At 31.9% G+C, this 17,162-nt stretch overlaps 1 protein-coding gene across 1 annotated transcript; it reads left to right on the top strand.

The window, feature by feature from the left end:
* Window positions 1-1,648: 1,648 nt before the first annotated feature.
* Window positions 1,649-8,241, top strand: LOC133174935 (uncharacterized). The gene is made up of 3 exons (XM_061310027.1): window positions 1,649-1,678; window positions 5,989-6,217; window positions 8,030-8,241. The coding sequence occupies exons 1-3, from the start codon at window positions 1,649-1,651 to the stop codon at window positions 8,239-8,241; spliced, it is 471 nt and encodes a 156-aa protein (XP_061166011.1).
* The last annotated feature ends 8,921 nt before the right edge of the window (window positions 8,242-17,162 follow it).

Here is a 17,162-nt window from a genome sequence, read left to right as displayed (position 1 = left end):
TGGTTCATCTGCAGACTTTCTTCGTTATAAACCATTTGAAACTAAACACGAATAATCTGAAGTTGTTAACAAGAAGATGCTCTTATATTCTTATGAAGCAGAATTTATTCATTTCATAAAACAAGAAAGGCTATTGACAACAAAGTTGATGATACAAGGATATCAACAATCTCGTTTAAAGTAAATTTTTCGCAAATTCTATAGTCGATATACTGACTTGATTGCAAAAACAGTCTGTTGTTAAATCGAATGTTGATTGACTTCTTTCATACAAGAAGTTAAACCATTATTTTTACTATGAATTGTTTACGGAGTTCTTCGATTACCCGATCATGAAAAGGGGCAATCGGCGGGTGAGACCTGTCGACAGGTATCCTAACTCCTCCATGGCACCTGATCTTATCTCTGTTTTCAGTGGTCTGCATGTGTGGCTCTGCTCACAAAATGTATTGTCTAAATGGAATTTATTTATGATCTGTGTTCGTTATCTTTACATTTCATTCAAAAACTTCTATATGAAAAGAAGAAGTCTCAAGTAAAACTTCAATTTGAAATTAAGATATTATGATGATATTTTATCAAATAATCAAATTCACCTTTTTTATACATTTGTCATTAATGAAAAATCAACAACAAAATTTTATGAAAGATGAGATAACTTAAAATTTTCTGTTGTGAAATTCTCTTATTCATGTTTCAATATACCATTATCACTTGCGTAATTATCTTGTTAATGTCTTTCAGTCAATTCGACCAATTTCTCACAAGAGGCAGACTCCTGACAAATAAGTCAATATTACAAGGGTATTAGAAAATGCGTTAGAGTCAGGATTTCGCAAATTCTATAATGGATACATTGACCTAGTTTGCGATTAAAACCCATACATGTAGTTAGGTTGAATAGTGAATAACATTTTGAATTCAAATTGTTAAGTTATAATCTCCATACCAACCGAATTGACTACAAATTTCCATTTAACCAAACAAGACAAAGGATCACTGCGGCGGAGTTGAAAGTGAATGCCTCTATTTCCATATAACCTGATTCAGGGATCCGTGATTGCTCTGCTCTCTATTTGCATTGTTTATGGGACCTTTGAGCCTGATTGCTGATCATTCTCTTCATTGCTCAATGTTGTTCAACCATAACCCTTGAGCTACGATTTGGAAAAAAAACCCCTTTAAACTTACATTATCTGAGGATTGTCTGCATATTAATGTGATAAATCAGGCTCCTGTTGTTCTAGACAAAAAGTTATTTAAGAGTTTTCCCCCTGTGTTTCCATGCAAAATTTGATAAATTATGGCTTCACAACCTAATTAAAGAAGCAGATAATGTAACATATAAATTATCATGAAGAAATTTGAACATCGTGTTTATAATCAAATTCAGGACACTGGAACAAAAGGAAGAAAATAATTAATGTAAAATGGGCTCTCATATTGATCAAAACCATGTTCCTTGGTCTTGTGCTAGGCTAGGTATGGTACGCTATTGTGTCAAAAACATATTCTACAAGAGCAACAAATAAAAGTACGACCAGTTACAAAATTTATAATAACTAGAGAAATGCACATTAACAGATTGAAATTTACACAAGATACATCTTCCTCCGCCATGTTAAATATTCTATTAGCTTTGGTGACAATGCCGATATATGCAAGATTTATTGATGAAGTGAGTGTACATGAAGGACCACACAACTCTCCTGATTCCAATCTTAAAGCATTTTTCCGAAATTTATTTTATTCTATGTTGTTTTTGGAGATCAAGTCTTCCAACAATCTATCGGAATTCTCATGGATACTAATTGCACCCTTTTTTTTAATTAGCAGACTTATTTTTGTATTTATATGAAGCAGATTTTTTTTCAAAATATTCTACATGAAAAGAAGTATCTTGCTGTGGCCTTCAATTCAACATTTAGATATATGGATGACGTTTTATCTATTCACAAATTCATCTTCATTCCTAGATTGATTTGATATATTCCTTTGAACTCAAAATATTAGATACCATAGAGTTTGATACATCTATTTCATATTTGATTATTTTACTAAAAAAAATAATGGTAATCTGACAACAAAACTTAATGATAAACGTAATGAATTATATTTTTCTATCGTCAACTTCTCTTATTTATGTAGCAATATACCATTATCAATCGCATATGAAGTTTATGTCTCCCAGTTGATTCGATACGCAAGGGCATGCTCTACGTAGGAACAATTTCTAAAACGAGGCAAGATATTGACAAATATGTTGATGAAACAAGAATATCAACAGTCTTGCTTGTAGTCAAAATTTTGCCATGGCTATTTTCGATACAATGAACTTGTCAGCAAATACAATTTCTTATTAAGTCGAATGTTGAAAGATGTTTTTCATACAAATTGTTAGGCCATTATTTTCACATTGAATTTCGACGGATTTTTCGTTTGCCCAATCATGACAAGGAGCACACGGCAAGTGTGACCTGGCGACAGGGGATGCTTACTCCTTCAAGGCACCTGATTCCATCTCTGATGTTTTAGAGGTCGGTGTTTGATCTGCTTAAAATGTGTATTGTTTCAATGGACTTTTGAGCTTGAATACTATTCTTATCTTCATATTTCATTTCAGAATTCTTTTGTCATAATTTTTAAAATTATCAACCAGTAACTTCATGATTTTGTGCTTAAAACGATATATTCATATTTATTTACATTTACTATTACAAAATTCAGGAATAGAGTATTAAAATACATTGGATTTGATAAATTGTCTCGTCTCTCATTGATGACAAAAAGTAAAGCATCCTTAGGCTCCATTCCAATTAAGTACAGAGTTTGGAATCGGTAAAACTGGAACTGCAGCAATCCTGATCTACAACCTAATTAAAAATGATGAAAAAAATCAAATTGATATTGACATGAGAAAATTCAAACCAAGTTGTTTGATACTCACATGCAGTTGACTAGAACAGAAAGAAAAAAATATCAAGGTAAATTGAGGTGTCAAAATTATTTGAAATGATAAGAAAATAGTAGACAAGACATGTAAAGTAATTCGTACTATTCAGATAAAATGTAAATGTTTGCTATTAATTTATCGCTTTCAGAAACAATTTGTTTAAGGCTCAAAACAATTGTTTTAGTTAATCGTTAATTTCATAGTCACTGGTGCTTTAAGCCGAAGTTCTTCTAAAACTCCGAAGTTTCATCTTCTACACTTAATTTGGGCAAGAAAATTTAAACAATGATATGCGTTGTACTGAACTGAAATTGTCTCTTTATGAGATTTGTAGATTTATCCGGAATAAACCTTTGATTAAGCATGCAGTTTAAGCAAAACATATCATTATTATACAGCTAACGGCAATTGCAATATTCATATCACATTTCATTTAAAATAAAACTTGTTTTCATACAGAATCTTTTTGGATTTCAGTTCAATTCTAATCATGACAAGAAAGAGGGTAATAATGCGGAACGACTTATAGGCGAATATTTACGGTGCTCTAATTAATGACAGCCTCTAAATCTCGCTAAAATAATATGCTATATATGCAGTTTTATGTTTACGCAATGTGTCTCTGCATACCTTTGTTACTATTATGTTTGTTTGGTTTCTTTTTCTCGATACATTTAATCAAAAACAGTAATTTGTATAACTACTTTTTTTGTCTCATTGGCTTCATAAATTACTCTATTTTTGGTACTTTACATTAGTGTTTCAAAGCTGCTATAAATTGTCAGAAAGGAAAGGAGTGAAAAAATAGATCTTAATGAAAACATAGGGAAATCATAAAAAAACCCCAAAATATTTGAATCATATTATGCATAGAGAATTTTAGAATTAACGATGTTAAAACTCGAAAGAAGTGGAATCTTTTAAACCACTCTCTTCTAAAAAAATCTATTTTTATGAACATTGAAATATTTATGACTATTAAGAAAAATGAAAATGTATCTTAGCATATAAAAATAAATAATTAAAAAAAAAACAACCGGGAAATTACGCAACCAAACAGGTGGTTACATACACATATAAGTAGTGATTATTCACCTCTATATGCTATTTTTCCATAATTATTTCAAAGAGATATGTAATTTTTTTTTATATGTATTAGAATTATAACTTAAATGATATTCACTATGTCAATATGCTACTTAGATATCATTCAAGAATTTTCTTTTTAGAGCATTAATATAAGAGGTATTGAAAATGGAATTAGGAATGCTTTTTAAATAAAGGTTGTATGGTTTATTATGCTTTTAAACATCTATGTAACTATAGACAGGAAAATCTTATTATAACTAGGCAATTCTCTCTATGAGTAAAGAAAAACAATTTTTAAAACATTTATATGCCATATTGAGCATAAATTCATATAAAAGATCAAACTGATTTAGTATGCAGTTTGTTCATAAATGATTATCTCTATGAAGCCGATATCAATGCATTACTGATACCATATTTCTCTTGATATTTGGAATATAAGAAAGATATATTTGGACTAACTGTATTATCATTTTGGGATTTTATATAAAGACTGTTCTTGACATGAAGAAAGTTCTTCTGCATTTCATTTTAATCATTCATGCTATATCAATTACAACGACGATATCACGGTATCAATTACAACTGCGATATCACGGTATCAATTACAACGGCGATATCACGATTTCGTAGGAAAGACTCTTCATCAAAATACAGTTATAATCAGTGCAAGTTTCTAAGAGTCTATAGTCTGATTCACTGTGCGATATTTTGTGTAGAAATGAAATGTGTGACCTACTTTTACAATCCATTTGAAGAGTTTTGCTATTGGGGTTGTACAGTGACGTATTCTCCAGGAATTCTGGAAAGCGATTGGCAGCAGTATGGTTTGTACCTAAAACATTCCATTTAACGCTGTTATTTCTACTAACACTTACTAACAATGGTCTACCTCTTCTGAAGTCTTAATGTTATTTTTCTAAAACTCTTAAGCTGAATGTTCTTGTCCGTCAAGCTTGAATAATAGCATTGTTTTCTTTGCTGAGCCAATCCCAACCAATCATCCGAGATTTCATTCCTTGGTGAAGGGAAATAACTGTAAATTTCCGGGGTCTTGAAAGCTTGAATTAGAATTTCCGATCTCCTATAATCCTGTACTTCTTTCAAACATGTTCTTAAAACCACGTGTAAAAGTTAGGAAATTCGTGTTGCTGTGTCAGAAGTCATACCTAGGTTTCCTCTGCGCACTTTTGTATCTAATAGACAAACATGATGTATAATCTGATGATCCTACCATCAAAAATTGATTTTATGCTTCATTGTACGGCAAGTGTGATTAATTGAACTATTTATTTACTTTCTTTTCTAGTCGGTCAGCTGACCATCAACATATATAAATCTACATAAAAATGAAAGAAATAGTTTAATCAATTAGTTATTTAAACAGATTAACGTGTCATGATTTTTTTTTTGTAATATACACTATTATATATATTTTTCACACTGTACAATCAAATATTATATTGTGGAACATTAATCATACGATTCCTGTATTCTATACACCTTCTAATCTTGTAAAAGCAACAGGATGTCTTTTTCTTTTACAATCGGTAAAAGTGTTTTATTTGTGAAAATGCTTGAGTTTTATAAATACGAGTTTAAATGGCAATACTAAAGTATTTGTGCCTACAATGACTCTTTAGATGGAGTTTTAAAATATTTTTTTTTTTGAATTTTTATTTTCATTTTTCAGGTTCAAGCACCGCTTTTATTCTAATGTATCACAGTTGCATCTTATTGCATATATCATTATCATGAGTTTATCAACTTTAAATCCTTAATACCTATCCATTTCTAAGATCCTTTTGATATATTTTTCTCATGCTTCTCTGTAATAATATCTAAATAACAGCACGTGTATCAAATGTATACACTTACATCTAAGAATGTATGATCTTTTTTGGTTAGAAACTTTTCATCCATTAGTTTTCCCCTGTTAATTTCAGAAAGATACTCAACAAAAAAACGCCGCGTTGGGGCAGCCTGCACATTCGTCGTCCACATATTCTCTTGACAAGGGCGGGTATGTGGCAAGTTGGGCTGTTGATGGGAAGATTGCAAACCTTGAACTGTGTTTTATTTCCGATTTTGAATTATCACCCTGGATTCAAATTAACTTAGGAGGACATTACATCATATCTTTTATAAGATTATACAATAGACAGGATGTCTTAGGCATGTTAAGTTTAACAGTCAAACTTTTATATCAGTGAAAGCAGTAAAATATACAAATGTAGCAGTAATATATACAAATGTAGCAGTAAAATATACAAATATATCAGTAAAATATACAAATGTAGCAGTAAAATATACAAATGTAGCAGTAAAATATACAAATGTAGCAGTAAAATATACAAATGTAGCCTTCTGATGATGTCAATCACTAGATATAACAGCCTTAGAGAAAGAGAATCGATCGAACACGTTTTAGCAACACTCTGTCATCATCAACTATTGTGATGTCATAATTATTGTTATTGAACAGAAGATTGTTTAATATTTTAGAATTATACAGTCAATATATGCATTTTGGAAGCTTTTAATAGAAACAGTATGCCATTTTATGCTTGATCATGTGATCTTGTTAGAGTCAATCAGGGAGCTGTGAACAAAAGAGAAAAATATCAATATAAAATTTAAAAATTAATATGCACTCTGTGATTTATATAAAGATAAAAAAATCTTTGTAGGATACGTACCCTTGCAGGGAAGTATGACAAAGTAACAGCTCCAAAAGAACAGCAAATCCAATACACGCTTTTTTTTTTTTTTTTTTTTTTTTTTTTTTTTTTTGTATTTTATATTAAGAGAGTTATACAAAAAGTAGGAAGAAAATGTCGTTCTCTCTCATATAAATTTTAGAAAATGCTTACAGTTCCATGGCACCTGATCCCACCTCTGATGTTTTAGAGCTCTGTGTTTATTACTGTTTGTCATCTTCATATTTTATCAACACATTATTATATGCCAAGAAAAAAAAATTTAAAAAAAAAATAATTTTGCCGATGTATGCAGTTTCATTTCAGTTGATCAATTGGAACTCATGTTACCGTTTTTTTTATGTACCATGATATTTTGTCACTGATGAGCATTCTTTCAATGTAACGTCAAAAACATAACGTTATGACGGTTTCTTTTTCTTTTTTTAAAAACTCCCCCATTTCATCCACACACAGCCTGTGTTCCTTACCTATTTATTAAATAAAGTTCCTATAGTACTTGACACTTAGTTTGCGAAAGATTATTCAAGTTTCTTAATTATTTCGTCAGCGTTTCATTTTTTTTTATTGCATAACCCGCTTTTCACAAGTTCCACAAAAATGAGCTTTCTTCACCGTCCGTGGCGTTTCTTAGTTAACGCTTTTGACCAGAATTTTTGCTGATAATCCATTTCCCTTGGACATCCACTGTTCGATGGAGTCTCTAAATTAAAAAAAATAAACTTAGCAGCATTTAAATAATGCACAGCTAACTTCTGATATATTTCTTGCTTCCACCCAAATTTTCTGAGTTGTTTTGGAGTTTAACCAATTGTAAAACAAAGGCACTACTCGCAGTCGTGACGTACATGTAATGCGACGTCATTCTTTTTACCCTTTTCAATAAGGGCTACATGTCTTCTTTAATTGATTTCTGTTCAACGAAGCAATATATGACATAAATGGCAGATAAAATGATGTGTCAATACACGGTTCGAGTGTATGATTTTAACTTTGTTTTAAAACCATTTTAAAGAGATGTGACTATAGACATTATGTAGTGTATAGTGAGTACATTTTGACGTTCTTCCTGACCCAATTTTCGTAGCATTAAAGTTCAAATAATTTTGAAAAGTATCATGATATACGTTTGAATTTTCTTATTCAAATTACTTGGAGTTCTTGTATATGTAGCGCTTTATGCATTTTAAATAAAAGTATTAATGACATAAAATTAATTACACGATTTATTAAAAAATAACATTTCAAATTTCTTAATTTCTTTAAGAAGAGCGTCTTCATGACTTGTCATTGTTGGTGTCCCAGGACGGCTACAGTTTTACAGTTTGTGGATTCTTTAAAGGACCTGGGATAACCAAACAAGTTGTGGAGATATTATGTGAAGATAATGTACTTAGAAACATTGTGAGACTGCAGATTACAGATGGTTTAAATAATATTCTTTGCTTGTGTGAGATTGAAGTCAATATTTCTCTATAAATACAAAAGGATTGATAATTTTTATTAAATTCGTTGTTTAATTACAGTCACAAAATTTTTTTGAAATAAAAAATTAAAGTTATTTGTGTATGAAAAATCGTGAAATGTGATTTCGTCAGCTTCTCAATAGTCAATTGGAAGTTCTATTTATTCAGTAATATTCCACTATCAAATGCAGAATTTGTCCAAAATCTTGTACGTGAAAAGAAGAAAACACTTGCTGTGGCCTTCAACTCGACATTTAGATATATCGACGACGTATTGTCAATTAACAATGGCTATTTCCATTCTTATGTCGATACGATATATCCTTGTGAACTTGAGATAAAAGATACCACAGAGTCTGACACATCTGTTTCATATTTGGATATTTTACTTGAAAAAGACGTTAATGGTAATCTAACAACCAAGCTTTATGATAAACGTGATGACTTTAACTTTTCAATCGTCAACTTCCATTACTTATGCAGCAATATACCTTCATCACCTGCATACGGGGTATATATCTCTCAGTTGATTCGATACGTATGTACAATTTCTAAAACGAGGTAAATTATTGACAAATAAGTTGATGAAACAAGAATATCAGCTGTCTCGTTTAAAGTCATCATTTCGGAAGTTCTATTGTCGATACAATGACCTTGTCAACAAATACAATTTATCATTGAGTCAAATGCTGACTGACGTTTTTCACACTACGTGTAATTGTTAGGCCATTATTTACACACTGAATTGTCGACGGATTTTTCCGTTATTTCCCGATCATGACAAGGAGCACACGGCGGGTGTGACCGGTCGGCAGGGGATGCTCACTCTTCCATGGCACCTGATCCCACCTCTGATGTTTGGAGGTCCGTGTTTGCTCTGCTCCTATTTTGTAATGTTTTATGGACTTTTGAGCTTGAATACTGTTCGTTATCTCCATATATTTCATGCATATGGTGTTTGTCTCCCATGATATTCGGTACGCAAGAGCAAGTTCTGAGTACCATAATTACCAAAACGATGCAATGTACTAACAGATAGGTTGATGTTATAAGACTTTCGGCTCGTTTAAAGTCCTCATTTTGCAATTTGCTATATTCGATGTAATGAATTTGATTGCAAATGCAACAATTGTTGGATCGAGTTCTGACTACTATGTTACACATCATTGGTTTAGCAATGATTTTTATACTAGTTTTGACTACAAGTTTCTCCGATACCTAATCAATATTAAGTTTGAACGATCAACAGGTGATGCTTTCTCCTCAAGGGCACCTAATCCCACCTCTGGTGTTTCCAGGAGTGCGTATGTTTCCCTGTTCACGATTTGTATTGTTTACAGGATTTATGAAATCAATCACATTTCGTATTTTTTTCTTTTAAAAAGGGAAATAAATTAGAGATAAAAAAGACTCTTTAGAATTGATGTGAGGAATTTTGTCACATGTCAAAATTATGTCAAAATTGGTACGGATTGTTATTGTGTATGCTACACGAAAAACTAATTGACATTCTTTTTTTAAAAATTTAAATGATAAATAAATATTAGAATGTTGCTTTGATGTGAAAAGTATACGGACACATGAATATACATTGCTATATCATTGTTGTACTTTATTATGAAATACCTCTTTTACACACTGTATTCAATATAGAATACTAAAAACTTTGAAGATATTGTTAATATGTACTTGTAAAATGGTATTGTTGGGTTTCGTTATCTTTTTTAATGTAATGAAGCATCTAATTTTTAAATTTTACTTTTTATTCAGCAGTAAAAACAATGCATGCATATATATACCTTTCTAACTTTGTAGAGCTATTTATAGCACATGAATTTCTAGCTTATGTATTTAGTTGAGTATATATTTTCTCCATCTTTCAATATAAAATAGCAATATAACGAGAATTTTCCACTGTTGATGTATCGTCACCTTTCATGAGATCGTTGCTGAACGATGCTTGGGTGAATAAATTTCAAGTTTGTTCAAATGAAGTGCAGTTCTTCGACAAGGGTAGATAATTAGGGAATCTAGTAGAGGAAATAGGGTTAGGTCATTTAAAACTCATTTAAATCGGGGTGTGACCAAAAAAGGTAATTAAAGTTTAACAGAGAAATATAGACTTAGGGAAAATCTTTTAATTCCTCTCCTTAAGAACAACAGGGCCAAACTTATTTTGATTGTCTGGAGTCTCTTCTTGTAATCTGTTTTTTAATCAAAACATGCCCCCATATATATAAGAATATCAACAGTCCCGTTTAAAGTCATCATTTCGTACGTTCTATTGTCGATACAATGGCCTTGTCAGCAAATACAGTCTATCATTAAGTCAAATGCTGACTGACTTTTTTCATACTAATTGTTAGGCCATTATTTACACACTGAATTGTCTGCTCTGCTCCTATTTTGTAATGTTTAATGGACTTTTGAGCTCGAATGTTGTTCGTTATCTCCACATATTTTATTGAAAGATCGGGGTTAACTAATAAGATATAGTTGCATATCATTATTTACACACTGAATTGTCGAAGGATTTTTCCGTTCTTTCCCGATCATGACAAGGAGCACACGCGGGAGTGACCGGTCAGCAGGGGATGCTCACTTCTCCATGGCACCTGATCCCACCTCTGATGTCAGAGGTCCGTGTTTGCTCTGCTCCTATTTTGTAATGTTTTTTGGATTTTTGGGCTCGAATACTGTTCGTTATCTCCACATATTTCATTTTACCTTCATATCTGAGAAATATGAGCTAAATCGTACTATAATGTCGCTGATGACCGGGGTATATGGCACAAATATGCAATTTGTCGTCGGGACAATAAAAGGTTACTTGTAAGAAAGCATTTCGACGTTACTTTTTACAACGTCTTCTGGTTTTTGAAAATAGGAAACCTGACTTGTTCAGTAGCGACATAAGGAATCATCTAGCTGAAGGCTAAGGCCTCAAAATATCAAATATCAATTAGTTTTATTTTGAAATGTTAGATCATATTCTAACAGGATTTTAACGCTTACAAGAAATCAGAAAGAAGTGATGAAAACTTTAGAAATGCTGTTGTTTCTTGAAGTATTTTGTTGATATATATTTGCAAAAAATGTGCTTATTTTTTGTCTTACACAAAGAGTAATGTCATTTCTTAATTCCGTTCAATTATTAAATACTGCTACATCCTCATTCCATAAAGAGGAAATATATCCAGGGCTGCTTTAAAAATTCCAAACTGAAAACAAACCTACAAAGCCTTACGATATTCTGATAGGTAACTAACTGGAAAATCTGCTTTAAGCAAGAAGTATATAAATAATTTCAAATTTCTAATTTCGGGATTGAGTTAATAAATTTCCCCATGAGAAGAAGAAAACTCTTGCTGTTGTCTTCTTCCGGCATTTAAATATATTGACGACAATAATCAATTAACAGTAATTATCTTTTATTCATATATCGTCTCGATATATCCTAGTAAACTTGAAATAAAAACACCACGCAGTCTCCAACAACTCTTTCATAAATGAATGTTTGCTGACTGACCAAAAATGGCAATGGCCATTGCAAGTAATAATCTATGGGACAAAAGGGATGACATCAGCTTTTCTTGTCAACTTTATTTATCAGCAGTAATATTCACTATAACTTGCACATCTTTTTTTTTAAAATGATTTAGTTCAAAAGGCATACCTTGAGTATAATCAATTATCAAATTGACATAGGCTACTGATAGATAAGTTGACATTACAGGCCTGTAAAAAACCCTTTGAAAATCAACATTTCATAAACTCTTTGGTAGCTATTATGAAATTTTGGAAAGAGAAATTATCGTTAGGTCGAATTTTTACTGGAATATTTCCTATCAGTCGTTAGGCATTGTTAATCACATTTTAATTACGGATTACTAGTATTCCGTTTATCTGATCAATGTAAAGTGCTAAAGTCCTATGTGACCGGTCGACAGGGGATGCTTTTACCCTATAGGCATCTGATCCCACATATGGTGATACAAATGTTCCGTGTTTTGTAACTTTTACGATTTTTACTGGATTTCATATTTGGATATTTTTACGAGAAAAAAGAAGTTAATGATAACCTAATAACAAATCTTAATGATAAACGTGATGACTTCAACATTTCTATCGTCAACTTCCCTTACTTAAGTAGCAATATACCCTTATCACCTTCATAAGGGGTTTACATCTCCAAGTTGATTCGATATGCAAAAGCATGCTCTATGTACGAACAATTTCTAAAACGAGGCAAGCTATTAACAAACAAGTTGTTGAAACAGGAATATCAACAGTCTCGTTTAAAGTCATCATTTCACAAGTTCTATGGTAGATACAATGACCTTGTCAGCAAATACAGTCTATCATTAAGTCGAATGCTGACTGATGTTTTTCGTACTAATTATTAGGCCATTATTTTCACATTGAATTGTCTACGAATTTTTTCCGTTTTCCTGATCCTGACAGGGAGCCCAAGGCGGGATGCTCCATGACACCTGATCCCATCCCTATTGATTTTAGAGGTCTGTGTTTGCTCTACTCCTGATTTGTATTTTTTTTTCTATGGACTTTTTAGCTTAGTTACTGTTCGTTACATGTATCTCCATATTTGATTTATGATACATCTCACTGTTCGTTATTTTGTACTTTTGTATCATTGTAAAATTATACATGTATATGCAACTTAATTACATAAGTTTTATTTATGAATGCAATTGTCAACATTAAATTAAACAATTAAAAATTATATCAAAATTAAAGTTTTAAAATGCTTTCATATGAATGATGTTGTTTCATATGTATGCGTTAAAACATCAAAATGTATTTCAATCTTATGTACTATTAAGCATGATTTACGTAAATAGAGAATGACGCTTATTAAAAAAAAAATACTTTTCTTTTTTTAATTTTCAAGGAAAACCGAATGTGTTTATTCAGAAAAAAGGAAAGCTTGTGTATTCCCAAAAAATTAGAAAAATACAAATACAAAGGAAAACTCGTGTGATGACAACAGTTTTGAAGTAAGCATCGAGAGGGGGGTGGGGGGTGGGGGGGTCCCCCTCTTTTTTCAGACAATAGTCTTTTGCGGTTTATTCATTAATTTTAAATTTCATCTACATGCCATTCCCATCACCGCCACAAAATAGGTTTCTCTATTTTGGGCATCTTTTCCCTTTATTTAAGAATTTCTTCTTTTCCTTGCCAAAAGTTTCTGGTTTGCCAATCCAGCGTCCAAAGAAACTGTACGCGCCTGCATATATTATAAAAACTCTAAATATTCGGCCCCTGGGCATCCAAAGTTCAAAAAATAAATAGGCTATATATATTAATAAACAATTTTTACACAATTCTATATTTTTAAATCAGTATAAAAAATCACACTCAGACTCGTTATTCTTCCTGATTATCTGCCACTTAGAAATCATTAAAAATCACTACTTTCTGTTTAAAGCAATTGTTCATTATTGTAAAAACTGTATCATGGCAAACGATTAATGAATAGATTTTATGAAAGCTTATTCAATTGGGACACATTTATTGTGTTTTTAAACGGAGAAAATCCTAGCATTCTGTAATTCTCTTTATGATAGAAAAAAAGGTTTAAACATTCATGTGCTATATTGAACCAATATTGTTTCCTCTGAAGATTATAAGGAAACCCTGATTTAGTATGCAGTTTATTCATTAATAATTATCTCTATAAAGTTGCTGCCATATGCGCTATTGATACCATATTTCCCTTAATTTTTAGAATAAAAGAATTATATATTTGACTTGCAGTATCACCATTTTGAATGATAGTATTAAACCATTTTTAACATGAAGAAAAAAAAATTGCATTTCATTTTAACAATCTTCCATGCTATATCAATTACAGCGGCAGTATCACGGTTTGTTATGAAGAACGCTTCATCAAAATATAGCTATCATCAGTGCAAGTTTCTAAGAGTCGACAGTCTGATTCACTGTGCGATATTTTGTGTAGAAATGAAATGTGTGACCTACTTTTACAATCCATTTGAAGAGTTCTGCTATTGGGATTGTACAGTGACGTATTCTCCAGGAATTCTGGAAAGTGATTGGCAACAGTATGGTATGTATATGGAGCAATCCATTAAACAGTGTTATATTTAAACCAAAAAAATATTTTTAAGAATCTTCAAAAAATCTAAATCTTAAGTTCTAAGAAAGGAGAGAAAAAAAATCAATAATTGAATGTTCCCCGTCGGTCAAGTTCCGAGAGTGCGTGGTAAAATTAGGAATAAATTTGATTCTTCCTCTTCTGAACCAACCATGCCAGTGTGATTTCATTCTAAGGTAAAGAGGAATAAAAACTTTAAATTAACTAGAGTCTAGAAATCTTGGATCAGAATCTTTAGTTCTACTGTCTTCCTTTTTACAAATAACATGTTGCCCAAACCATGAAATATTTATAGTAACTAGGGAATTCGTGTCGCCAGGACTAATTAAGGCCGTGGATAGTTTTCCTATTTGCTAATTGTTTGTTATAGATAAACTTTATGCATAAAAGAATAAACAATAAGCCCCCCTCCACCCCCACCACCGTCAACAGGATCCTGTACAGGATCCTTGCCTTTTACTGTGTAGGCAAATAAGGTTATCTACTTTGAATTTGTGATGCTCAGTTGACTGTCAGGAAAATAATAAGAAGTAGATCAATTAGTTATTTAGTCAGTCAGTTAAAGATACCATGATGTTATGTATTGTACTTATGTATTATACACTAATAGCCATATTTACATACTGTAGAAGCATTGTAGGAAATAAGTGGTAAGAATTCTTTATTTCAAACTAGAATTGTAATCTTATAAGCATGTGTGATTCTTTTGCAATCAGTGAAATGTTTTTATTTGTGAAAATGTGAGGGTTTTTTAGCGTTTCATGCATAGAAGCATCGAAGCTCTAAAATTTTTTCATCAGTGCCACAGTTCCTACAATGTCCTTAAGTAGACGTTGTTTTGAAAAAAAAATCAACAGTTATCTTTTCCTTCTATTCAGTTTTAACCCATGTTTCTATTTTCGTGAATTACACTTATAAAAATTTATAGTGTGTATCAGAGTTTATTAACTTTAATCATTGATACTTATCCATGTTTAAGATCCTTTTGATCTTTTCCTCATGCATCTCTGAAATAATATCTGAATTATAACACGTGTATCATAAGTATATAATTATCTGTAAGAATTTGTAATTTTTCCAAGGTTAGAAATAATTCATTCATTAGATTTTCCCTATAAATTTTAAAAAATACTAAACAAAAAGATCCGTCAGGGTTCGAATCCACTGTATGACGCGGAGACCGGTCCTATGGGAGAGACAGTATAAACCGAGGTCACATGACGCAGTAAGTGCTGGTACGAAAATGATCATTCAGTGGTCAAAAGCCGTAGGTGTCGAGTACATGTCTAAATTTTCAGCCCTCCAACTACAAGTTAGGGCATCTTAATATAAGTGAAAATCTCTCGAAGAGGCCTTAAACAAAAACAAAAACAAAAAAGCTTCGATCTATTCTTTCTGTTTCTACGGAGTTCATACAACAGGGGGCGGTAAATGTCACCTGAGAACAGAAAGATTAAAAATTTCACTATGACATAAAAATGTGCGAATGTTGCCTTTAATTTCAGCATACATGTATTCATTTCTATTTATTGTATACAACTACTCCGCTATTATCTATTACATTAGATAATAAATCTTGTAATAATATGATAATAGTCCAATATGATATACAAAATAAAATATCTTGAGAAAATCAAAACCTAAATGAACTCAATTGTAAAACGTCTTCTTGCGTGAGATGAACCACATATACCTACAAATTCTCCATTTCACAAACAAACCGATATGATGAGTCATATATATGATCTATAAGTTTCCCATGTGTGTTTTCCAAGAAAGCACAATCTTGGTCCAAAACTCCGCTTGGATCACCCGGGTTCCAATTCCGGACGGTCATAGAAGATAGAGAAGATGCATACACCCAGATATGTTCCAAGACCATATCAGTAACACCTAGCCAATGGTTATTCCCTGTAAAGGAAATATTAGGATTTCAAACGAGATTGGCCATTTTCTTGTTTCACATGATATATCCTAATATGAAATACGATTTACAGGAGCACCTTTACTCATTGTTTCACTCGACAAAAAATTCATCTCAGGTCTTGTTATTGGTTCTGAGAGTTCAAAACCTGGCAACAGCTCTGTAAATATAAGGGAAACGTAGCTAACTTCAAGTTCTGTCAACAATGGACAAAGGAAGCAAAGGAAGTGAGCATCCTCTGCCGACCGCTCACACCCGACGTGTGCTCCTTGTCATGATCGGGAAATAACGGAAAAATCCTTCGACAATTCAGTGTGTAAATAATGGCCTAACAATCAGTATGAAAACAGTCAGTCAGCATTTGACTTAATGATAGATTGTATTTGCTGACAAGGTCATTGTATAGACCATAGAACTTACCAAATGATGACTTTAAACGAGACTGTTGATATTCTTGTTTCATCAACTTGTTTGTCAGTTGCTAACCTCGTTTTAGAAATTGTTCATAAGTAGAGCATGCTCTGGTATCGAATCAACTGAGAGATATAAACCCCGTATGCTGGTGATGAGGATATATTGCTGCATAAGTAAGGGAAGTTGACGATTGAAAAGTTAAAGTCATCACGTTTATTATAAAGCTTTGTTGTTAGATTACCATTAATGTCTTTTTCTAATAAAATATCCAAATATGAAACAGATGTGTCAGACTCTGTGGTATCTTTTATCTCAAGCTCACTAGGATATATCGTATCGACATACGAATGAATGGAAATAACCATTGTTAATTGCCAATACGTCGTCGATATATCTTAATGTCGAGTTGAAGGCCACAGGAAGTGCTTTCTTCTTTTCACGTAAAAGATTTTGAACA

This window comes from Saccostrea echinata, unplaced genomic scaffold (assembly GCF_033153115.1).
Source record: "Saccostrea echinata isolate AGI-Se365-2 ecotype Australia unplaced genomic scaffold, CSIRO_AGI_Sech_v1 ptg000060l, whole genome shotgun sequence".
Classification (NCBI taxonomy): domain Eukaryota; kingdom Metazoa; phylum Mollusca; class Bivalvia; order Ostreida; family Ostreidae; genus Saccostrea; species Saccostrea echinata.
This window is presented reverse-complemented; position numbering and strand designations above follow the sequence as displayed.